This window comes from Limulus polyphemus, unplaced genomic scaffold (genome assembly GCF_000517525.1).
Source record: "Limulus polyphemus unplaced genomic scaffold, Limulus_polyphemus-2.1.2 Scaffold1039, whole genome shotgun sequence".
NCBI lineage: Eukaryota > Metazoa > Arthropoda > Merostomata > Xiphosura > Limulidae > Limulus > Limulus polyphemus.
In genome coordinates, this window is record NW_013666649.1 from 142787 (window position 1) to 169238 (window position 26452).

Sequence of the window (26452 nt, forward strand, 5' to 3'; positions counted from 1 at the left end):
AGGCAGCTAGTCATCACCACCCACCGCCAACTCTTGGGCTACTCTTTCACCAACGATGTGATTGATCGTCACATTATAAAGGGCCCGGCATGGCCAGGTGGTTAGGGCGCTCGGGTTCGAATCCCCATCCCACCAAACATGCTCGCCCTTTCAGTCGTGAATGTGACGGTCAATCCCACTATTCGTTGGTAAAAGAGTAGCCCAAGAGTTGGCGGTGGGTGGTGATGACTAGCTGCCTTCCCTCTAGTCTTACACTGCTAAATTAGGGACGGCTAGTGCAGATAACCCTCGTGTAGCTTTGCACGAAATTCAAAACAAACAAACAAACACGTTATAAAGCTCCCACGACTGAAAGGGCGAGCATGTTTGATGACATGGATTCAAACCTTCGACCCGCAGTTTGTGAGTCTAGCGTCCTAACCACCAGGCCATGCCAGGCTGGAGTATTTTACATACAACATTGTGTTTTATATTCTATTTTAATGATTGTGAGTGTTACTTATAAAGTAACAATTGCGAGAAAAATCATGGATAAGTATGGAATTGAAAATCTACGTTAAATTTCTGAACTAAATTTTGGCTGGTTTATTATTAGTGACTTACGCGAATTTTATTATAGGTTGAAAAAAGTCAAAGCCCAGGTAAAGAAAGTAATGATTTTTTATATTAGTTAAAGATCACTAAAATTAGATTAAGAGGGAGGTGTTATTAACTAACTGAGAAATTTTGTGTAAAGCTACATAAGGGCTATCTGCGCATAACTGTCCCTAGTTTTGAACTGATAACCTAGAGGAAAGGTAGTTAGAAAATAATATCCACCGCCAACTCTTGGGCTAATCTTCTATGCTTGAATAGAGGGATTTGACCACCACTATTATAGTGTACCTATGGCCCCAAAACATCGAAAACTTCTTTGTGGCAAGAGACCTGAACCATAGACCCTTGGATTTAGAGTGGACACATTCTAACCACTACGCCATGCCCGGTCGGCTAAATATATACAAAATTCAAATCAATTTAAGGGTAGAAGGTGCGCGCTCAGTAATTTTTCAAATTTTCGTATGTTGCTCAAGTTCCAACTTTTCTTTTGGAAAGAAGCCATTACTGCACAGTCATTATGATTTGATTTTCATAAGTTTTGTTAAGATCCGAGAGTCCTTATCTAAAGAGATGGAAATGGACTCTTGTTCCCAAGTTCTACTTTGTCTTTGTTCTATGTTGCCCTACTAATCCACGTCATCAATCTACTAACGACAAAAAACTGGTAATCAGGCTCTAGTACAGCCAAGCAGTAATGAATTAGTTACCGAATGACGCTACGAACAGATACAAACAAAAAGATTGATACTGAAGATACGTTTTCCTGATTGTTTCAGATAGAGAACAGATACAAACTAAACACCATAGTTAAACTAGTCCCGCTTAAAATAAGAAATGATACCAAATCAATTAAATAAGTCTTCCAGTTGATTCAAACAAATGTATTCAAACTAGGTACTAAAGTTAAGCCACACAAAAAACAATTGATTAACCTTTGGTAAATGCTGGTCAAAGATCAAGATGTGTATTAATGTAAAGATTAGAGTGAAACATACAGATATTTTTATTGTTTACTTCAGATGAAAACGACCTGGACTTCATCTGTTGTGGAATTCCCAAAGAACAACAGCACCCTAATTGTATGACTATCGATATTCCTCCTGATGACCCTTTCTATGCTCGCTACGGACAGACGTGTATGGAGTTTAAACGCGTTCTAGCCGGTCATAGACCTGGTTGTGCTCTCGGTAGGTGGTGTTTATCTGTTTCTTGTCGTGCATTACCTTTAATATATATATAAAAAACATTGTTGATAAAAGTAAAAAAAAAGGTAACAATAAACTGACAGTGAATACTGATGAATAGAACTTTCACAACACCTTGATGTAGCTCAAACTTCTCTTCTATAGTTAAGCCTGTCTTTGCCAAAGAAATGACCATCTTTAGAAGTGTTCCAAATATATCACGGATTTGTTTGCTCAGACTTTTATCATTTTGTAACCAACTTAAAATACCAATTATATAAAATTTAGAATAGTTTAATACCAGAAAATGGCTAGACCTGGTTTGTATTGATCAATATGATAATCCAATAAGATTCACTAATACAATGGTTACATTTCAAAAAGTTGCTTTGTTTGTCTTGTTTTATTTGTGTGTGGGGTTGGGGAATTCTTTAAACTATTTTCCGATAGTTTATTCTGATATCTGGGCTTTTGTAGGTCCAAGAGTACATATTAACCTTCTGACCCAAACATTGGATGCTAATTTCCTGTATGGTTCAACAGAAAAACTAGCCAGAGAACTTCGACTTGGTAAAGGAGGTAAGCCTAAAATATATATATGTATACAAACTTATAAAAGGTTTCTGATTTGCTAGTGGGAGAAACTTTTTAAAAACAACCTACCAAAGGTCTCTGAAGTGGTGTGATTACGTTTCAAAAAACTATTAGTAGGTATAGGTAATAAGAATTTAAACAAAGATATCCTAAAACTACTGACCAGAGGTCTCAGACAAATTAAAAGAGGTATAGATCTTTAGGTAATTAACCAGAACCCTCTGAGGTCTTTAAAAAATACTGTCTAGAGAAGATTGGCAGGTATGCGGCATTTTGTGAATATAATGTATGTTTGACTGTAGGTGAAGATGATCAATAAATCCTATGATAAAAAATTAGATGGTTGAGGGGTCTGACCAGAGGATTATGACGTGCAGAAGAAATGAGTAGGTGCAGTAAAAGTCTACAAAGAGTTATTATAGTATGCAAGGATAGTGTATGTTTTCTCTCTAGAGTTCAAATTAAAACATTCAAAATTTTCATGCATTTGCTTGTTTGTAATTAAGCACAAAGCTACACAATGGGCTATCTGTGCTCTGTCCACCACGGGTATCGAAATCCTGATTCTAGCATTGTAAGTCTGCAGACATACCGCTGTGCCACTGGGGAGCATTTTCATGCATACATATGTTTATAGCTATAAAACGTTGATTAAGAAAGTGGCTAAATACCTTTTGCCTTAGTTATCTATTGTTTAGTGTCATTCCCATACAGCATCATTCTCGTAAGAAAATATTCTATAAAACTTAATATACTTGGCAAAAAGTAGACACAATCTTTTCCACTTGTGAGTGTAGTGATACCTCAAAGACACGACCTCTCTTATTTTTTTACATTGGGAATGGCCAACAGTGACGTAAGTTGCGATGACGTTTGTTTGTTTTTTATTCTGGAGCATATTCTAGATTTTGGAAATCTACTTATACCCAAAGCTTTCAACTCCAGTAAAGGCTCTTCGTAAGTAAATATGTTTGTTTGTGTTTGAATACTGAATAAAGGTTGTTCACTGTGTATTATATTGTGTTCAGACTCTCTCTTTCATAACTCAGTGAAAGTCAGAGAACTTAGAGTTACTCCGTGATACATTTCCTGATCGAACCCCCAGTTATTCCATAGATCCTACCCGTTTACACATAAAGGAAATCAGTGCATTATTAACAAAATTTAAAGATAATTTTGCTTTACAGTGTGTCACAGTAAAACAGTAGCAACAATAGCAACAACAAAAAAAGATAAAGATTATTAACAGCATAAAGTTACTGGAATTTCTCACATACAAACAAGAAAAACTAAAAGCAAGATCCAACGATTCTTCTGTTGTTTCAACCTGGCCCTCCAGTGACACAGCGGTATGTCTGCGAACTTACGACGCTAGAAACCGGTTTTCGATACCCGTGGTGGGCAGAGCACAGATAGCACATTGTGTAGCTTTGTGCTTACCTTCAAACAAACAAATTTCAACCTTATAAACACCGGAAAGCCAATTAGGCCTTCTGTAATTGGCAGCGCCTTTAGGCCTAATTGTTGGAGTTTCAATTATACTGCAGATTACACCAAATTTATTTATTTGAGGATTGCAGTGGCGAGTGGAGCTTACAAGTCGCTACTCGAGGTAATTTACAGTTAGAATAAAGAAACTGAGTCTTTCAGTTAATAATATAATAGTCTTTATTTTGCGATACATAATCAACAACAATATTAAACGTAAGCATATAGATAAATTCTCTAATTTATCAATTCACTTATTTAGCAAAAAGCTTCATTTTATCTCGTGTAAGCCTTCTACTAATAATCAGCTACACATGATAAGTTTTCTTAAATCTTTCTTACTGTAATTACATTGATTGGAGCTTGAGAGTCAGAAAAATTTAACTTACAACATAGTAAACGAGGTGTATCTTTGCAGGTTAGTTACTTTCAACATCATCTTAGAGCAACTGCTGGAAATTCCCGAGAACTTAATAAGAACTCGTGAGGAGGCTCAATTTCTGACTCAAACATGAGTTTTAAACAATTTTTCCTTCGTGTTCCTACGAATTCCCAAATAGTATGCAGCACTACCCGCAAGTAGTTCTCACATCTTATTGGTTAATTCTTATAATACATTGGACTGTTCCAAAACTATAACCAAAACTCTCAAGTGATTGGTTACTGTTATGGAGGGTTAGCTGGATGCCTTCTTACTTGTGCTAGTACACCAGCGTTGTGTAAGGAATATATCATCAAAGTACCGCTTTTGCGTGTTAACGGCAACTTTTTCGTAGCCTCCATAGTACTAACGAGTTGGCGTCAGTAATTAATCACCATCAATCACTGATACTAGTGCATATACTTCGTTGCTAGGCAATAGCTTCATTTTTTATAACTCTTTTTGTAACTTATGATTCTCAATACCGCTACTCTCTAGTTTTCTTGACCAAACATATTTTATTCATCCTCTAACTAGTGATCTTAGGCTACTTTTACTTCCTCTATTTACCGACCTAGTTTTTCAACAACAGCGTCGTTTCTTACGCCATTTTATTAGGTATACATGGAGTACACTCTAACTTTATTTCCTTATATTTTGTTTTCACTCTCTCAAAAAAATGTCTTAAACTTGGAAATTGCCTTGAAGCAATTGCACGAATTCCTCAAAATCCTCAATAGCTTCACTTCTATACACATGGTAGTACTTGGAGAGTTAAGTGTCTTATACCCTAACGCCTAAAACCTACAGCGAGATTGTTTCTGAATCTTTTTATGTTTCATAAAATAAATGAGGCTCTACTAGTATGTAGATATAACGCAATGTTTTTTACAGTAAAATCTCCTTATATTCTCATTGTAATAAGATATGTTCTAAATTACCAACAAAAAATAAGATAAAATTTCAAACACCGGGGTTATTTTACCACTTCTGATGTAATATGACTTTTTTAGGGCTCATGCGAGTGTCTGACTATTTCCATGACTACGGACTGAAACCCTTGCTGCCTCCTTTGTCTTCTACTCCTGAAAAAGACTGTACTGCCCGACCACGTCACTTGTACTGTTTCAATGCCGGTAGGTGGCAGGAAGTGATAATAAATAAACGAAATAGTTGGATTAATACTTCTAAGTTAACACTTGGTAGAAATATACATCTAACTACCACATATTAGTGTAAAACTTTCTGTTCTAGTGTACTAAGGTTCCTGGCGGAAGCCACAAACATATTCTAGATTGCAATTAAAAAAATAAGGATACATTATTCACTTTGGTATTTTTGTTTTAGTATAATGAATATATTTAAATATTTTTTCTTTCAATGAATACAGAGTTATAATATATGAAAATGACGCTTGAAATTTAAAATGTAAATATGGGAATAACTTGTGTTTATAATGTTTTTAACGCTAGTTCAAAATTTGTAACATTATTACATCTGGGAAAACAACTATTTTAAAACTAAAATTGGAAGAAGATCGCTGACGTAGCACCTCAGGAGAAGAAAAATAATGAAAAAAGCTTCAGATGTTCGGAGATAACGTAGACACAGAACTTCATAATTCCGTGTAGAGCAGGACAGTTTTGAATGAATTACAATTGTATGTTCTTTTCTTCTTGTTAAAAGGTGATGAGCGGGTCAATGAACAGATCCATTTGACTGTAATTCACACAATGTATGTTCGCGACCACAACCGAATAGCTACCGAACTTTCCCGACTGAACCCGCACTGGAACGATGAGAGGATTTACCACGAAACACGTCACATCATAGCAGCCTCTGTGCAGCATATTACTTATACAGAGTTTTTACCCATGATTCTTGGCGAAGAGATGGTAGCTCGTCACAACTTGACCGTAAAAACTCACGTAAGTATTTTCTTAGTATTAAAGTTTGAAATGCAAACTAATTAGTCCAATATATTCGAGAACGGCTTAGCTATATCTTGCTGGATCAGCTTATTTGTTTTGGCGCAAAGCCACATTGGGCTACCTGTTGTATCCATTGCAGGAAGTCGAACCTCGGTTTTCAGCATTGAAAGTCCGTAAATTTACCACTGTCTCATGGACAATGAGATGCCTGTGCTGTGCCCACCACAAGTATCGAAACCCAGTTTTAAGAAGTGTGAGCCTTCAGATTTATCGCTGAGCCAGTGAGGGGCTACTGGAGTGAATAATTTTGTTCGAGAATTAATTTATGATTAACAAAATAAAACACCCAAAGCATGCTAAAGGCTGAGTCTCATCACACAACTGTTGTTATATTTGTACATTATGTTATTTTGACTTACATAATAACTTCATAGTTCTCGCACAAGTGTGCACAATTAAAAGAAGCTGGTTACTATTAGTTTTTAATCAAACAATCATCCAATTGCTAGGCCTTTTTTTGTGTGTGTACTTATGTCTTATGACAACTTGCCAAGAATATACATTCAGTTACAGTTGCAATCTTCGGTTGGGGATGAAATCGGAATATAGAAACTTCTAGAATATAATCTGACTCCTAGGCGCCGAGTGCGTGAGGGACCAGAGTAGAGGTAACGGGGCCCAGTCCCCGAAAAATGTACAACACGTATTTTTTATTATAAGATGTATTCAGTGATGTAGAACTGGAAGAACGCCCTAGACTTTAAATTTGGGTGTGTATTTGGTCTTAGACACGCTGCTTCAGCTGTTCATATGATTACATATTAAATATTCTCAATTTAGGGGCAAACTGAAAAAATCCCTCATGTCTCACAGTGTCCCAGAATTGTAGGATCAAGTTTTAACTCTAATCGGGAAAATCCGGCCCCTATGGCCTGACTTCCTACATATCTATATATGTATGTACATACTGTTTAATTAGATATGGGGACATTCAGTTAAAAGATAAGTTTTTGTTTACTGAATTTCCAGATCTAATGGTTTCACATAATTACATTTTGTATACGTTTAGCTGTATCTACAGGATTTTCATTTAGATTTTTCTAAATACTTAAGTTGCCATTGGTCCGTGGTATAATTTATCTAACGAAATCACCAAAAATCACCCCAGCATTCGATATCTTATGTGAAAAACGTCTATTATCTTTCACACATGCGAGTTTTCGAAATAAATATCTTGAATTTTTAGATTTTATCAAATTAGCGTAGATATTTTATCAATTTTTCAATTTTTGCTGACAACGCTTTACAATAATAAAATACGATTAAAGTGAAAATATGGATTCAAAAACCTTATATAAATATGGATTCAAAAACCTTATGTAAATATGGATTCAAAAACCTTATGTAAATATGGATTCAAAAACCTTATGTTTGATTCGGAAAAGTACATCAAAATATTTTTCGGAAAAAGAATTGAATTATCTGCTTTTGTTTATTTACCTTTTTTTGTAATGCTGACGAATATCTTTATTTATTTTAACACAAACCATCAATATGTGTGTATGTTGACTCAACTTTTAATAAGTTCAGCAGTAAGCGTTCTGTTGATCACTCAATTTAGTTTTTGTTTTTGTAATTTATAATAATATTCGATTTTTGTTACAATCATATATTTTTTGTAACTTTTCTTCGAATGTTCTTAATTGATTTCGTCATACATCAAAAGGAAACCTGAACTGGTTTCGTCACATATTAAGGGTGACAGTATATTTCTGTATCCATTTTACTATTCTATAAAGTCGCTTTTTGTTTCCAAACTTAAGTATATATTTATCTGTTATAAAGTTATTCTTGTACTTGCTTGAATAACGTATCAGGTTTTATCAATAACTATAATCAACTTTACTGTCATCAGTTTCATTACATGAAAAACATTCGTGCAAAGAATTTGACCACTATGTGTGTTGTTCGATAACTCCATTGCTTATTATTAACATCTAGGGTTATTGGAACGGTTATGACCCCAATGTACACATGGGAATGTCGAGCGGTTTCCAGTCGGCAGCTTTTCGGTTTGGACACACCTTCATTCAGGGTATGGTGCGAAGGTACAACAAGTTTCACGAATTTGTGGGTAAGAGATAGGTGCTTTCTCTGTCCCTACATTTTATTTAATAAATATCGCACTACTGGTGAATTATATGCTGAAATTATAGTATGAAATGGGTAAAAAAACATTTAAATATAAAAGCTGTTATTTTAAAGTGATTTAAAGCACTATTTACTGCAATTCTGAGTAAATATAAATGATTTTTCAGATAATAACTAGTGTTTGTATAGCTTTGCGCGAAATTCAAACCAAACCAAACTAGGGTTCGTTCGCTCTCCAATTAAGGTATGCTATTTTTTATTTTTGTTCCTTTCATTAAGTATTGGTTACACTAGTTACTATATAGAATGTTATTATTTTATTTTATTTGTATTTGTCGCTCATTATTATATTTCTATTATAAAGTTTGCACTGTTATCTCGGACTTTGTATTTAAGACTAATCTAAATCTACTAAGTTGGCCGAACCTCGTAAGATATTATTGGGTTTACGGCCGAAAATGTCGTTAACTGACGAAACAATACATTATAATCTTTATAAGTAGTTAATTAGTTATACTGATTAGCCAGGATGATTTTAAATTTCGGTCTAAGTACATAGCCTACTCTGATCGAAAGCTACTTTCGTTTACCAGGGGAAGATCCCCTTCGTACTCTCCTACGTCAACCTTACATTCTCTACGAACCTGGCAAGATTGATGAACTTATTGGTGGTCTTATCAACACCCCTGCTCAAATCTACGACCCTTTCATAACCCAAGAGGTAGGCTAATCTTTATTAACTTCGAGAAAGCAATTACTTATAATACTAAACCAAACAAGTATGTATAAATATGTGAACCTGTATATTCTAATTTCCAGGTAACCAATCACTTGTTCCAAGAACCACCCATGCCCTTCGGAATGGACTTAGTGACTTTCAACCTGATGAGAGGGCGCGAGGTTGGACTACCAGGTTATAACTTCTTTCGGGAATGGTGCGGTTTGGGACGAGCCAGAACTTTTGAGGAACTGGAACCTGTAATGAATAACGGCACTGCCTACAAGTTCGCTCAGTTATATAAGTAAGTCTGTGTCTGAATAATTAGATTTTATATATGATTACAAATTTTCATGAATTACACAATTCTTCAGAATAAGATTAGAACGCATCTCTCTTTTTGCATTACGTATTTAAGTCTTTTATTGATCCATAAGATCAAAACGTGACACATTTAGATTTTTCTAAGATGTAGAATATTTTTTTTATCTGTCATATTTCATTTTACTAACCTTATCGCTCAGTTTTAGTAATTATATTAAACACATTACCTGTAAAAATTCAATTCACAGGTGACCAATGTAACCTCAGTGGACTGTGAATCAATTTATTTATGGTTCGAGTCAAGTTTCCGCAAACACACGCTTTACACTTTAAGTCCTTGATAGAGATATGAGAGTGATGTCCAAATCCCACTCTTCGGTCCTATAAGAGTAGACAGTGGGTATTGTTGACTGGTCTATCAGTTCGAAAATAGTGACGACTATATGCATATAGCGTCTTTTATTTTGCGGTAATGGGACGCGAACCACAAAATCTCAGTTCGACCGTCCCTTACTGGTTAGGGTCACATGATAACAGCAAGTATCAAACCCGGCTCCAGCTTTTCTACTTTGGAGAGAGGCAGTGGAGCTTTTGTGGGGACCATCATACAGTGATATGGATTTATGGGAAAGATAATAAAACACATACGTTTGTTCCGCCCAAGTTGATTCTTCTTGGCCATTAAAAAATCATACACTTTTTTCTTAAATTGATAATCTGATTTTTTAAACCGCTAGGAAATATAAACTTGGGTGGGCCATAGTGAAATTTGCACCCCCTAGTGCCAGCCCTGACAAGTGTAATGTTTACGTAAATCATAAAACGTTATTTTCTTCTTTTGTAGACACCCAGACGACATTGATCTCTGGAGTGGTGGAATTTCAGAGCGCCACGTACCGGGAGGTTTAATTGGACCAACCTTTGCTTGTATCATCGCTCGTCAGTTTGCAAATCTTAAAAAAGGAGATCGTTTCTGGTACGAAAATTCAGATTTTCCATCCGCCTTTACTCCAGGTAACATATATTTCTACAATACAAATTGTTTTCAGGGCGTTTGTCAAACTACGTAATCGTAGTCACGTAAATAAATAAAAAATATATATTCAGTTTTATTACTTAAGCTATGTCAAACATGTGTGCCACCTGGTGACAGTTGATCTCTGTCAGTGGTTCCCAAACTGTGAAATGTTTCAGGGGATTCTCGGGAAAAATTCCTTCATGGTAGAAGCTTTTGTTCGCATCCACCCCCACTGTGTAGGTTATAACTTCAAGACTCCTCATGAGAAATGGATTGGTGAAGATGGTATTGTTTCTGTTTTAAAAATTAAACATACTGCTAGTGTTGTTTTAAACTTAAGATGAAAAGCAAGTTTAGGGTTAATCAAAATGATACGAGTTATGAAAGTAAAATCTTGGAAGAGTGTTGTTGTTTTCATAATGTAATAAAATTCATAATGTAATGATAAATGGCAATGTAATAATAAATAGTGTGTAATAAAAGTGTCACAAGAAAAACAAATTTTATATTTCCAAGATCACTGCTTTTATAATTTATACTCAAGTAAGGGAGAAAATCCCTGGAAAATATTTATTTTTAGGAGGGGGTTCCCGAGATTCGGCATTTTCGTGAAAGGGTTTTGCTGGACGTTAAAGTTTGGGAACCACTGCTTTGTGTGACTGAATACATCATGCTTTATCGGTGGCTATAGTTATAATTCTTTAAATATGTATATCAACCGTTGTGTAGTATTTGTGTTTTATTACAATATATTTAAAAAACAACATTTTAGATTCTTGATTTGATCAAGTAAAATGTCGTTCTTTTTGGAGCAATTAGAGAAAAAAAAAGGGGGGGGTATTATGATTTGGATGTGTTTTGTAAAGTGATAATAAATTGCGAACTTCGTAGAACTATTTACATTGGTTTGTTAGCAAATTTTGCTAACGCAGACTTTGGTTGTGTTTCTGCACTTTCCCATCGAAGGATGACCTAGCATGGCCTGGTGGTTAGCGTATTTGACTCTTAATCTGACCAACCGTAGGGTCGTTATAAGGTGATATTCAATCCAACTATTCGTTGGTAAAAAAGTAACCCAAGAGTTGATGGTGGGTGGTGTTAACTAGCTGCCCTCCCTCAAGTCTATCACTGCTAAATTAGAGACGGCTAGCGCAGATAGCCCTCATGGAGTTTTGCGCGAAATTCAAAACCAAACCCATCGAAAATGTGTGTTTGGACAAGGTTTACACACAAAAACAACTGGAAGCTCTTGCTTTCAACCTAAAGATGTATATAAAGCCTGGTCGGGCTGATGAGAACTGATCTAACTCAGAACTGCAGTTATCAATTGGACATGTATGATAAGGTAATTATTATCCAACGTGAGTAAATGTATTTCACATTACAGTTTATACCAACAAGATTAGAAGAAAACCGTACGCTAGAAGTTTAAACAGTCAAAGTCACAATCTGTGAAAGAGAAGAAAGATGTGTGTATACCACACCAAATTGTCTCTCGCGCTCGGATAACATTCTTTGTCATCGATTATAATGGATCTATAAAAGTTGCCATTGCTCGTAACTGCAGCTTCTAGTTAACTCGTAACTGCAGCTTCTGGTTAACTCGTAACTGCAGTTTCTGGTTAATTAATCATCGTCAATACTTTATTATTCATTGTGAGCAAATATGTTTAATGGAATGATAAATAAAAATATTTTTTAACATAATGTTAACCAATTTGCATACAAGATTAACAAATTATTCTACTGAAATTGGTGCTCTTAAATGGTCTTCATTGCAGAACAACTTCAAGAAATTCGAAAATCTTACCAGGCTAGAATTTTCTGTGAAAATGCTGATGACATGCCTACCATCCAGCTTTACGTCATGAGGCTCCCTCACCCCATTTAGTGAGTAATTGTTTTCTTTAAATTTTTGCTAATTATAGAAATATTTTTTTTAGATTTATATTTCCATAAAACTTTTTTCTGTATATGCAAGAATTACATTTATTATGAACTTTTTGATATACGTAAAATAAGGACTGCCAGTGAGTGCCCTATTTGTATGCAATGTTCACAATAATGTGCTTATATATATTATAGTAATTGTTAATCAAATGTTCCATTAACACTGTTGACCTATGAGACTTTCTGTTGTTTAAAGTGTGGTTGAATTAACTTTAAAATTACGAAATTTACTAAAACACGTTATTTTTTTAGTAATCCACGCATGCGCTGTGAGGACATCCCAAATATTGATCTCCGCTTCTGGCAAGAAGATCCAGTACACGGCGGTTATCCTTTCAAGAAATAGATATTTTTTAAACAAGGGGGATTTAATTATGACCCAGACTACCAGTGCTTATACAGATATAAATATTTTATAATACCCAAGAGAGCAGCAAAGCATTCTTTTAGCCAGTGAATGGTGAAAAACAAGAATCACTCGTGAGATATAACCTTTTTAACGGTACATAAATGTCAATTATTGGATAAGTATAAAATTACAGTTTTCAGTAAAGTGATTAAACGTATTACTAGTTAGAGTTTACATTAATGACTTATTTCTAGTTCACTGGTTGCAATGTAATATTACGCTTTAATACAGACCTTTAAAATCTTAGTTTTGTATTGATCAAATTATATATTTATATAGGTGTGTTTATATATAAAATTACATTCTGATGAGACTTCTTATTAAGTGACTTTGATGACATTTCGTTTCTTGTACCTGAACCTTCCTTTTGACCAATTTTAGAATCGAAACGTCCTCACTGACAAAATGGAAAGATTAAAAATATTAGTGAATTAATATTTCTAAGTTAATAAGTATTATTGCGGGTACTCGGGAATATTACCTTATGCATCTATCATCTAATACTAAAAAACGAATGGCTAATAACAAATCTGGGACCTCTAGTAACTGACTACTGTAAAACATAACGCACCAATCTGTGGTACTTGTAATACACTATAGGTTAAACTTCTGTATTTTAAGGATTAGGCAAACAACATAATCTGAAGTATACGTCTGTACGCTTACCTAAATTAATAAACACTTGTATCAAAAAGAACTGTCATACAAGTTCTGAAGTTTCCACTACCTAAAATACTGTCTGATTTCTACTGCACTTGAAGTTACGTGTGTGTATTACAGAATTATTCAATTATACTCTTATATATGTACAAATAAGGTGTTTTTCATGCAAAAAAAACTTATTTTAGAACAAAAAGGTTTGTTTCAGTTATTTACTATAAGCAGACCAGTTTAGAGAGAAAAGTGATAATTCTAGACGCATAGCAAGATCACAAAGGTAATGGTATTTTTATAAGCTGTCATGAAATATGTTGTGGTACTGCCTTAAATGCAGGTGTTTATTCTTTTACTTATGAAAACGTGTTCTTATCGTACGTTTTCAAACCGGTAACGACGTCCTAGAAGAACTTAGATTTAAATATGTGTTCACCATTAAATCAGCGGTTGTCAGTTTTTTTCAAAAACCTCAAAATCAGTAATAGTAAAAAAGACATTTCGTGAAAAATTACCTGTGAGTGGAGCTATTAGACAAGTTACATAAAACTTCACATAGAATGAGTATTATTAGCGTATATAATTGGTGTAAACTAGATGTTTTTGCAAGACAAACTGAACACTATAATCAAGTAAAGCTATACCCCCCTCTATTTTAAAAAATGTAGCCACCAACACGTAAAATCGTTCCCAGAAACTGTAAAGTGTAAAGCAGTTTCTTCTATAATAAAATGTTTGATCTTTGAAGAAGAAACCAAAAGAAACTAATGTGCTTCAGTAGTTTTAGATGTATGATTCTTTTAATAAACAGAGCGGGTGAAGGGGTGGGGGTAGTCTTTTCGAAGAAAAAAAATCTGGTCTTTTTTATACACAAAGAACTTAAGTGACTTACAAGAAACTCGAGTTAAAAAATCAGATGATAATGAACCTTTTAGAATGTTCAGGTGGTCGTTTGATCCCCCATAGCTACATATAACAGTCAAAATGGCTGAAAAGTTTACTGATTACTCTCCTCACTGATAGGGACAATAAATTAGCTCTCTAATTTTTTTATTTTGTTAACGGGCTACGCAAAGTGACTATGATTTTGTTACCTGAGAAGTAAAATATCGACAATTAATTGTAAATATTTTTAAATGAGCAGTTTTGTTTACTGAAAAAAGCAACTATTTTCATGACTCTTTGAGGGCATATTCACAGTACATTGAAAACATTCTGAACTTCCAAGTGTGTATTTATCATCACATCGGTACTGTTCTTAGCAGCTTTTCACGCATCTTGGGTTCTCTTGGATTTTATTTTCTGAATTTAACTTTTAGAACTTTTAAAAAAGCAGATAAAGAATCAGAACGTATGTACATTTGTTTTGTGGAGTTGATACTAAACATACAAACTTTATAAAGTCAATAGATGTTAATTTTCTTATACCTACTTGTGAGCTTATTCCTGCTACGGCCATGTACTCGTGTTGCTTCTACAACACGCGGATTCCATTAAATGTTGCTTTTTTACAACAATGTTTCTTATCTTGTAAATATCACGTGTAATCTTCAGACTTTTTCATTATTAAGTTTTAAACGTCTTAGATATTGTTTTTAGAAGTTTTCCCTTGAGATTTCTTTATGAACCTTTTATTTGTTTCGTACGTACTTTACGCTGAAAAATGAGAAGAAGAAAAACATTTAATCAGCGAAAAGAATAATCATTTTAAAACAAATGTTTGCAATCCTTATACCTTACCTCAAGTTAACACCTTATCATGTTTTCAGTGTTGTGTAAATTTGCTCTTTTATTTCACCAAGTTCAAGCCTTGGGTATATGATTAGGTATGTTCTGGTGAATTAAAACAAAACTGCCATTTAAATTTCTCTGAGATTATTTACTATATTTTGACTAAAACACAAGTAACAATGGGAACTTTGGCATTAAAATGTTTGTTTAGATTTTCCTTTCTGGTGACTTGGATTGATATGTAAATACTGGTGGAGTTGGTTGGTGGACGGGTTAACTTTTCTATTACATTTTTGCCTCTAATTTTGGTCTTTTAAATTCGTTATTTTAAAAAAGCAAATATACGAAACAGTGTATTTTAAAGCTAGAGTCCTTGACAGAAACAGTTAACTTTCTCTTACATTGACAGCACCACATACAGCCAGATTTTGTCTAGGTACCTTACTGTGTTCATTTCAGTAAATAAGGTTCATTCAGTTTATTCTATCATGCATGAAGAGGTTAAGCCTATATTTATCTATGAAAATACATTACTTTCCTAGAAAAACTTTCAAAATAATGTCTTGATATAGATGTACAAGCGTTGATTACCCTATGATAAAATGTTAGTATTTTCAGTTGTTGATTTTTTGTATTTGTTTTTAGAAGTTGTGAATAAAATGTTTCATTGGGAAAATATTTAATCAAGTTGTGGTTTTAGTGAATTCTAAAAAAAAAATGAAATGAAGATTATGGTGTCGGGATTAGTCCTGTATAAAAATAATTTTAGATAAAACAAATGAAGTATAGTAATCTGTAGAATATAAGACTTGTTTAGAATAAAACAGTTCTTGCAGCGTTAAAATTTGTCAAATTCACAGAATGACAACTATATATTGACATTTTTGCACCACATCGCCAATCACCATTATCTAGAGAAATATGAAATGAAGAGGGGGAGAAACTGAAAATTGTAGACGGTACATCAGATTTAGTCTTTACTTCAGCTCGTTGACAGTCAGACATCACGATACACCCTTTCCTTTGAAATTAAATGAAAGTTTAATGAAGTGGTTAGAGGTTTTGTTAACAATCATAAAATTATTGACATCTAATAAAAAAAAAGTTAAACATCTCGATAAATGTTTGTGAAATTGTGTAATTTTCTAGCGAAATAAATACGTGGTTTTCATCTTAGAAACAACGTGTACCTTAACAAACGCGTAAGATGGCGCTGTAGATAGGTTTACAGTAATAGTATTTTTTCCTACAAGGTTTCGAAACGTTTGGAACCATGGGCATTACAACAAATTTTACATAATGTGTTCCACATGTTGTCCTTGTAATATGAGACAAGTATGGATTAACTCGACCTTCTCGTGTTTCAACAGCACCATAATCAGTCACGTATCAGAAATTAAGAAAAGCTGCAAATCACCAATGGTTTCACACTTTTCGGATACCCTGTTCTGTGATTAGTGGATATGTAGACATACAGAAAGAGAGAAATAAAAGGAAATGTCTATTAAACTAGCCGCTAGATGTCGATAACTTGACTCAAGATTGGCTCAAAAACATTCTACGCACTCAATTTCCAAAACAAAAAATATATAAGTTTTGTAACTTTTCTCCCAAATTTTGGATTTATAATTGTTAATGAACATCAACGCATTAGGCAGCTTTTTGCATCGAAAAAAAAATCAAATATAAATCAGTGGAGATGTGTTTTTAGATATATTATTGACAGACTTACAAAAACAAATCACAGTTATATATGTAAATATTAATATTACAACATTCTTAGCCTCGTCTTTCACGGTAGTAAATTCAGTGGTGCAAGTTATTTTTCATACATTTTGGATATACTGTTTAATGGTTTTACTGAAAATTTCCTGGGAGTGTGGAAAGATGATCCTTTGTAGCTGTTTGAAGAACCTTGTGCAGTATTAAACGTTTGAAATTCTTTATTAAATTATTTAACATTGGAAATAAAAATAAGAGAACTACAATAACAATATAATGCGATAAAAATGATTACACTAGTGAGGTGGTAAGGATAAAGTGAAATAATAGACGTAAACTCTATAATGGATATTTCTTTTCGGCTACATATGTGGTACTTAAGATTGAATACAATGTCTCTCGATAGATGGCAGCGTTATCCAATAAATTGTATTGTTGATCGTAACAGTCACCTGATACAATGACAAATTATAAAAAAAAATTACACGTGCAATTTTCCAATAAGAACTGTGAGATAGCAATAAATATAGGAGAGTCGGATTTTTAGAAACACTATCCTTTAATGAATGTTTAGAAAGTGCACATATTTCATCTTTACCATCTGAATATATAAAGGTACCACGTATATATTCAACACACACGTTTACAAATATAATATAGATTTTCTTCCGGAAATTCGAGGAGCATTGGGTTATGTAACTGGGAAAAAACTGTTTAATATTACTTAGCCTGATCAACTTGTTTCTGTATTAAAAGCATTCTTTTTTATCTTACGGTTGGTGTTCGAACGTCACGTGATACTGTCCTGTTTTTGGATTTTTTTCATGCCTTACTAGTCTCGTATTTTATGGCTTTTTTATATTTATGTGTAAACTATGAAATGTCATGTACAGTGATAGGTTCGCGACGATCATCATTGAAAAAACATTTATACGTATTTGTAACTCTTTCAGACGTATTAAACATATTGTCGGCGTGATCGTGCTTTGTAGTCACTGTGAGAAAAACCTATACACTGGATAGGTGAAGTGAAGAAAATATGTCATTGGCCACTGTTTAGTTATTCACGTTATATAGCTGCACAATAGCGGGTATAATAAATAAACAAACTAGGTATTCCGAAGTATAATACTATTCCTAGCATAACCCACGTTGATCAAAGTGTAGATTGAATTGGACTTCCCTTGAACTTAGACTTCAAGATTAAACAATTTTCAGAATACTAAGTTTATTTATTCTTTCAGATGTAGTAAACTGTTTTAGGCATAACGTTCAATCTTTAACACGTAACGCAACTATATTAGACTTATTAAACTGCGTTTGAGGTAACTGTAATTATGTTATAATATTTTCTGGTTTTAACTGTTTTAGATCTAGTAAACTATTTTAAACGTAATGTTAACTGTTTCTGACTATGTTGGTTATTTTAAATGCAATAAACTGTTTTAGAGGTATATTCAACTGTTTTAGATGTAAGGTTGACTATATGGTTCGGGACGGTACCATATTGTTAGCTACACCCTTTGTTGTTCAAAATTTCTGTTTTTCTCTCAGTTCAGTTTTGACGCAGAGAGTCGCTCAAGTAAATAATTCAACATTCCTTACTCTGGTGCACACGAGACTCAAACATACCTGGTAGAGGGAACAACAGTACCTCCATGTAAACAAGAGGTGCCATGGTTTACAACAGATGAGGTCAAGTGCTTGGCGTTGTGTGATGTTATTGTTGTGCAAATGCGTTAAACACATTCATTTATGTCAGAAAAGCAAGTATCAGTAGAAGGGATAGTGATCTGTCCACGAGGGATAAGGTCTCGGCGTTTCTCCGTAACTGTGGATGATTAGCGATCCAGCTTTTCATTAGAATGGTCATTGGAGTTGTAAGTCAATTAGAAGAGACTGACACTAGCTGTAATGTTAGTATTGCTTCCATCACAACTTGTCTAAAGGCAAACACTCAGTTACTAGAGCATCTGAGATCACTAGCTTAGGATTGCAGCAGTAATCTAAATTTAACCCAATGGCAAAATCTTACTGACCCTCTGGTTATTTATGATAATATATTTATCCTACCTGATGGCAGATTGGGTAAAATTATAACTCCTCACTACTACATAGGAACAGCTAATGCAAATACAATTAAATAATCACCTTGCAGACTTCCCTGGGGCACTAGAGATATAGCCATCCCAGAGGTACAGTGGATGTTAAAGGATCACACAGCCTTCTTTCTAAGAGTGTGCTGTCATTGTCAGGAAGACTGATGGATGAGCAGGTTATATGTTGATTTATACAAGGTTAACTCCGTGACCTTGTATATCAGTGCCTTTCCCTTGCCGTGAACAGATGTTTTGGAAAGTACCCAATAGCTGGGTACTCTAGAGCTGAGTTCCAGATATTGGCAAGTCTAAATGGATGATGAGATCAGGGTCAAAGCTGCCCTTTGCACTCGAGATGTGTGGTTTTTTTTCGAGTTTCAGTTCATGTCATTCGTCCTGTGTAACGTTCCAGCCACTTTATAGGCTGCAAAGAGAATGATCTATGGTATATGTGGATGATGTCTTGGCATATGGTTAAACGTTCTTGCCTGCTGTTATAAACCTGTCCTTTATTAAGCAGCATATAAGATTGGCTGGATTATAGCTGAAACAGAGAATTGTGTAATGATTCACACTTAAGTAGAATGTCTTGGTTATATCATGCAAATATCAAGGGTGATTTAAGACTTGTCTCCAACCGTGACAAGATGAAAAATTCAGAGTTTCCTTCGGATTGCATCACATTATCGATACTCACACCAAAGATGTTGTGCATTTCAGATAGACCAAAGAATGTAAGCATTCATTCCTGTCATTGAAACATGGTTTAATGGAAGTTTCAGTGTTGGCATCCACAATTTGATTTTGAGTTCATGTTCGATATAGATGGCAGTGATAGTGGACTCAGTCGGGGCAGTGCTGATGCAATTGTAGGAAGGGGAGGGACTGAGTGAGTGGTAGAACATGCATGCTTACAGCTCATAAGTACAGATATTGCGTGACAAACAAGAACTGCTTCCAGTTGTAGTCTTCATTATGTACAATCGGCACTATTCGTATGGCAGGAATTTCGCTCTCAGGCTGAAATATGCATCACTGAAGTGTGTCATGAATTTTTTTAAAATCTGGAAGGGATTATTACACGTTGAATCGTAATGTTGCAGAAGTATGACAGGGTCAAATGGCATTTGCCAGGAGTGCAACATAGAAATGCAAGACTGTTTCGTTTCATAGTGAGGCAATGTCTGTTCTTTGGGTGTTGTGATGCAGGACACCATTTTGAAGCAAAATCCAGTTCAGCTGTCTTGGCGCTAAGCGATACATTAAATAATTGTACTGCCAACTGGATTCAAAACCTCAAACGATAAGACCCCTGGGAAGAACAATTGAGAGATCCAGAACTAAAATGGGTGCTCATTACCATGCAGCAAGGTATGATGCAACCAGTGCAGGTTGAGGAACATAGTTTGAGTGCCTGTAGCATTTGTACAAATAATTACAGGTACGCAGGGGCATGCTGTATTGATTTTATCAACCACCGAGATATGAGTTTCAGTCTGTGTTGCAGCTAGTCATCTTCTGAGCCCTGATTCTACAAAAGTTTCACAATGCAAGGACTAGAGACTATTAGGGTGTCACTTACATGAGAGCTAATATTTGATTATGATTCTACTGACCATGTTTGAATAATGCCATTCATTAGCCCTAATGCCAGCCCTACACTATATTTACAGCCCAGAAGAAAAAAAAACTGGTCTGAACAGGATAAACTCCAGCAAAGAATTGTTTGTTCTTCTCTCCAAAGAATAGCCCTACATATAACCAGTCTCCTCCCTGAGACAGGGTATGATTATTGTCTATGTGCTGGTTGTTATTGGTTACTTCACCATATGATCCAAGGCATACCCACTGGTCAACACTTTAGTACAGTGTCTACGTCTTTGGTATAACAATGAATAGCATGTTTTAGCACAACTAGAGAGATTCACATAGATCAAGGAATTAATCCTGAATTTTCATTACCTTACATTTAATTTAGAGGATCACCCTTACAGCTCTAAAGTGTACCTCGCTATTATCTATCTTTGCTTTAAGTGAACAAAGTTAGCGTTCTTTCACGTTAAGTGTGAAATAGCTTAAGAGTATTTTTGAAGCAAAATATGTTAATTGTAGTGAAATCCAAGTAGGAAGTTAGATTTCACAGAGTCTTAGCAAATACAAATTTTATTGTTTTAATTTAACTTGGAGCTGTTTTTATTTAATATTTTGTATGTATTTGTTTAACTTACAAGGGGGAAATACATAAATTGATAAGAGCCTTATTTGTTATTAAAGTCTTCACTAGCTCTTATTAGTTCCATGCATACCCAATCACTTGCTTAGTGTATTGTTTATTGTACTGTTCACAGTATATTATTTTGATGTATAAATTGTAATCTCGCTAATAAACATTGTTGTTTGTGTGAACTTGTATTTTTTTTTCCTCGTGACTTAACTGTTGCAAGTCTAAGATAAATACATATCAAAACCTTAAATCCAAAACCTTTTGTTGTTAGGGAGACAAACTCCACTGTTTTGATGGTAATCAGTGAGATATCATACTCCAAAAAATCAGTCTGGAGTATCTGCTTCAGTTAGACTGGTCCACGCTTAGTACTCAGATAAGCTAGTATATTGACATATAGTTCCAGCATTCAGATGGTGAAAGCAAGCTTGACCAGGAATCATAGTTTGGGACAAATGAGTCTGAGGAAGATGAAGATACCGTTATTCAGATTCTTAGCTCTACCAAAGAGAAGGAAGAAGCTGAAAATACTTCTGTGGCTTTGTTTGATGAGCCAAATGAGAAACCACTTAAAGAGGTACAGGAAAGCTCCAGTGATCAGTTTGTATGATGACAACAGCCTCCTGATCATTATGGTTGGAATTAATTGCCGGATCAGCAGCTATAACAGTCATATGGTTGGAACTTCATTGACCGAAAGGACTGCCATTCATTGCTTTCTGAGCTATCAGGTGGCATTTCACAATGCAATGCATGCACTCTATTGCGTGATTGCCACTGCATTATTTTGCAATGAAGACAATTGTTGATTTGCGCAATTACTGGCTGAAAGGAATTGCGAATTCTTACTTTCCAAGCTATCAAATAATGGTAAATTTGCAATGAATGCACTAAGTTGTGTAATTTCCAATTGATTATCAAATATCAAAGCTAAGACAGTTGTTTGGTCAAAAAACCTTTGACTGAAATTCATGTCACGACCATTGCTTTCCAAGCTAGAGAGTGGTTTAGTCCTACATAATGCGTGACCGGCATTTAATGATGACCACTCAATCATCCCAAGCTAGGACACTTGTTTGTTTATAAACTGACAAGTGAAAGGACTGTATGACCCTTCCTTTCTGAGCAATCGAGCGATTTTCCATAGCAAAACAGCAGTACAACGTTTCGTGAACATTTCTTATCCTAATCTAAGTAGCGACAGTTCTCCCAAACTGGTCATGGCATGTTCAACAGAAAGTTTTAAATGTACACCTAGCTTTTTATGACTCCTCCAAGCGCAGTGAGGAATTTGTGTTCTTTACAGTTGTAGCTGGTGGATTGGGTGGCTGTGAATTTAAATGGAGTAGGTCTTATTTCATGAGGTTACCTATATTTACTTTTCTGTGATACCAACTTATAAAAGTGGATCGACTTGTGTAGGGCAATACAGAGTTCCGATTACCCATGGCTGGTGGTCATTCAGTAAATGCCCATTTGCCCTCTTCCTGTGGAGTGTTGAATTTAGCTGAAGTTGATTTGAAGGTGTATCAGTATAAAAAGTAGTAACAGGGCGAATATTAATTCTGGCGATGGGAATTTTGACTGAATTGTCTAGTTCCGCCAGTAATTATCAATTTCGTGAGACCTATAACACTGTTGAGTTTTACCACACGTAGATGGCAGCACAAACCATGATTACCAAGGGGTAGTTTATGAAAGTAGTCATTAAGGTTACTGTCATGTGAAGTGGTCTGTCTAAAGCTCCTAGTGTATGTGGCAATGTGCGGAAGTTAGAAACATATATAAAGCAGTATACGTTTATGCATATATAAGTTTGGGAGGTCTTGCTTACATATCTGAAACTTTACATAAAGTCATTCATAAGTGTCATACAACATAAAATGAATCAAGCTCTGAAAACTCAACCAGTAGGCTACCTCTGAATGAAGATATGGCAATTGATCAGAATGTTAAGATCTCTAATTATGAAGTTAACTGTGATTACTGGATTCAAATTATTATTTGAAGAAACAAGGTGCTTGTTATATTTTAAGTTTTCATTAATGTGGGTGTGAGAATGTTTCAGTTTTGTCATTGAACATTCAGCAGATGGCGTATTTTATGTACAGAGATAAGAATAATGTCTAGGACCACTCCACACTTGCAAATGTTGGTCAGAAACATTTCAGTTGGATTGAACTAAAATGTGAGTGAGTAAGGTGAAATTATCTGTGGAAAGTAAGTCATAAACAGTGCCATGTCCAAAAACAAATGTAAACTTGTTATACCCAATGTTTTATTTGATTGCATTAGAATATGTTAAATCATGGACATTGAATTGAAATATTTCCAAAGTAAACAATTTTCTGCGTATATTCTTGACGATTTTTAGTACGAAACCAGTTGCATGCAACGTTGGAGGTGAGAAGTAACACCTTCGTGGCAAGGTGTAATTAGTCTTCTTTGTAAGTAACTTGTATCTAAGGGAAATCATAATGAAAGAACGTACTATTGAGCCTTTATTTGTTTGAATTTTTAGATGTTTTGGAGTTTATAACAATGATTCTATGGGCTGCCCTAACGTTTATGTTTATAGAGAGTATTGATGCAAAGGCATTGCTGGATGATGCCCCGGATTTAAAGGCTCTGTAGGAGGCTACTGATGAACTAGCTAACTTGGAGCTACTAATTGGCCATTAAACATCTATATAATTAAAAGAGTAACGTGTGTGTGCGTGCGTAGGAAGCTTTTTCAAGTTTATTAAACTATACAAAATTTATATTAGGAGTAGGGAAGTACGGACGATGTCACCATATTCGTAAGGGAGGAGTGAATGTAGGTAGTATTATACATTGCAAATAGAAAGGTATTTGTGGATTGGATCTGTCATCTCTCAGAACGCCATTTCAGACTGCAGTATTTGTGTGTTAACTTCTTCATTTGTTTATAGACGCTTAGAGTATCTGTATCGTCACCCAGTTCAGAATTAATACTTGCTCACGATACCCAGTTTTCAAAGCGTCGCTAGATCTGGTGTCTCTTACTAGACAAATCGATCGGTTTGTCATTCAGCTCAGGATTTGGTGGTATAACGTGTTATGGAATAGGTTTCACCTCGTAGTCATTGAGACGCCCCACACGGTCATCAGATTCGTTCAGATCTCTAAGTGCTTAATCTCATACGAGACCAGTATAGGCAAGTTTACTTGACCGTTTTCGTTACTTTAAATACACAGCACTGCCTTTACATTTTATTAACGTTGTGCATTCAAATATAAAATACCACAATCAAGTGTTCTCTTATAGGATAGGTAGCCGTTAATTTACGATGACATTTTGAGATAGACAGATGTCTGTTAGCGAATGAGCTAATGGTTGGAACTTCCCTGCCCTTATGTTGGAATGCGTATAGCTCTAGGTTGTGTGTGAAAAAAGCATGACTCGAGCAAATTGACTTTGTTTTGTTTGTATTATTGTGTTATGTATTTAAAGCTACGTTCTTTCCTGTTAAACAAGTTCTTCAGAGTTTTAAGAATCTAGAAAATTACTTAACTTTAGCAGTTTAAACTTAGCTTACTTAAGATAGACCTTGTTTTACTTAATTTTGTGTTTTTCTATTATAACATTTTATTTGCTAGATTACAGGTGACGGAGTCACACTGGAATGGTAAGAAAGGTCTATTAAGGTTTTTTCACACTTTTCTTACCATCTAAACACCCTTACAACAAACGCTTGTATTTGCTTTGTAACTGTGTATTATGTTTGCCGCTTGATTGTGTTTTATAGCTTCTAAGGATAAAAAAATTCTACTCATTGCTCAACTTCATTCGCAATTTAATCGGGACTGTTTTGTGTAACGAGGAATCCTAGCTACATGGAGTAGATAGTTACCAAGATAAAGAAAAAACAACAATTGAATAGTGCATGATATTTTTACAGTTCGTATACCCACAGCGTGGGTCAACTATTTTTTGTTGTTCATACAACATATTTAATAAGTAATATATATATATATATATATATGCTTTTAAAGTTTGTCCATCGCCATCTGGTAAGCAAAAAACGTAAACAGTAAACGGTTGAATTCATACGGCGGAAATTTATAAGGGTGGCTTTTTCTTGTTTGTATTACTTTTGTTATGATATTTATTGTTTTACTAACTTATGGACTCAATACCTAACCTTCGATGGGTGAGTTTTCAAATATAACGTAGAAATTGTTTAACTTTTGTTTATTTGCTTTAAGCGCAAAGTTGCACAACCGGTTATCTATGCTGTGGCCACCACAGGGATCGAACTCAAAATTTTAGCGTTGTAAGCTTAAAGCTTACCGTTGAGCCATCGGTGTACAGTTGTTTAACTAAGAGAGTAGTCCAAAACACAAGCACTTAGTAACAGCATCAATATTGAAACATCCGCTATATATATATAGAGTTCAACAATAGTTACACGATAATTATTAAAAAATAAAAGTTAAATTACAAAAACACAATAGGGGTGAATAACTAGATCAAATCAAAATCAAATCTCATGCAATCTTTTGGGGTATGCTAATATAGATAAAATATATATACATATATGTATATATACTTATATTAGCGTACAGCAAAATGTTACATGAAACCAAACTTTAGGTTAACTAGAAATGCCCAGGTAGTAAAATTACCCGGTCACTAAGTTTGGTCGGGGCCGGGTGTCAACCGAGACCGGGTTCTCCCCTTGCCCCCCCCCCCAAAAAGAAACAACAACAACATATGCGTATCTTGGCTAAATGGCCAGGTCAGAAACTTCTAGAGTTCAGGATAGCAATCAGTCAAATGCAGCCACTGCCACAAGGGCTTTGTCCGGCTCTCTGGACCGAATAATAGGATTAACTGTCACTTCTATAACTCGTCCACAGCTGAAAGCGAAAATGAAGAGTGTGTTCGGTAGTATCGTGTCTCGAACCACGAACTCTTCGATATGTTAACCAATAGGTCGTGACCTACCCGACACAGTTAGAAATATGAAACTCAGCAGCTTATTCAACTACATTAAGTCAAGAAAAAAAACTTTCTAGAAGAAGAAGTAAATGTAGAGAATGGCTAATATCAATCCTTCAAAAACAATTCAAACAAGACAGTAGAAATGGCACAGACAAGAATTAACATATAGCAATATATATAACTATTCAATCACAATTGAGTTTAATTTACACCATTTTTGTCTGTTAATATTCTACTACACTGTGTGTCTGTGCTATTATGTAGG

The 26452-nt window shown here is 34.8% G+C and overlaps 1 protein-coding gene across 1 annotated transcript in view; it reads left to right on the forward strand.

Moving 5' to 3' along the window:
- LOC106461823 (chorion peroxidase-like) overlaps nt 1-12725 on the forward strand; it is a 25246-nt gene extending 12521 nt beyond the window's left edge. Inside the window, exons 7-14 of the mRNA XM_022388898.1 lie at nt 1620-1787; nt 2262-2363; nt 5301-5423; nt 5974-6215; nt 8220-8326; nt 10256-10425; nt 12211-12319; nt 12632-12725. Coding sequence (XP_022244606.1) covers nt 1620-1787; nt 2262-2363; nt 5301-5423; nt 5974-6215; nt 8220-8326; nt 10256-10425; nt 12211-12319; nt 12632-12725 — 1115 coding nt within the window. The remainder of the gene's footprint in view (nt 1-1619; nt 1788-2261; nt 2364-5300; nt 5424-5973; nt 6216-8219; nt 8327-10255; nt 10426-12210; nt 12320-12631) is intronic.
- Nucleotides 12726-26452: the final 13727 nt, after the last annotated feature.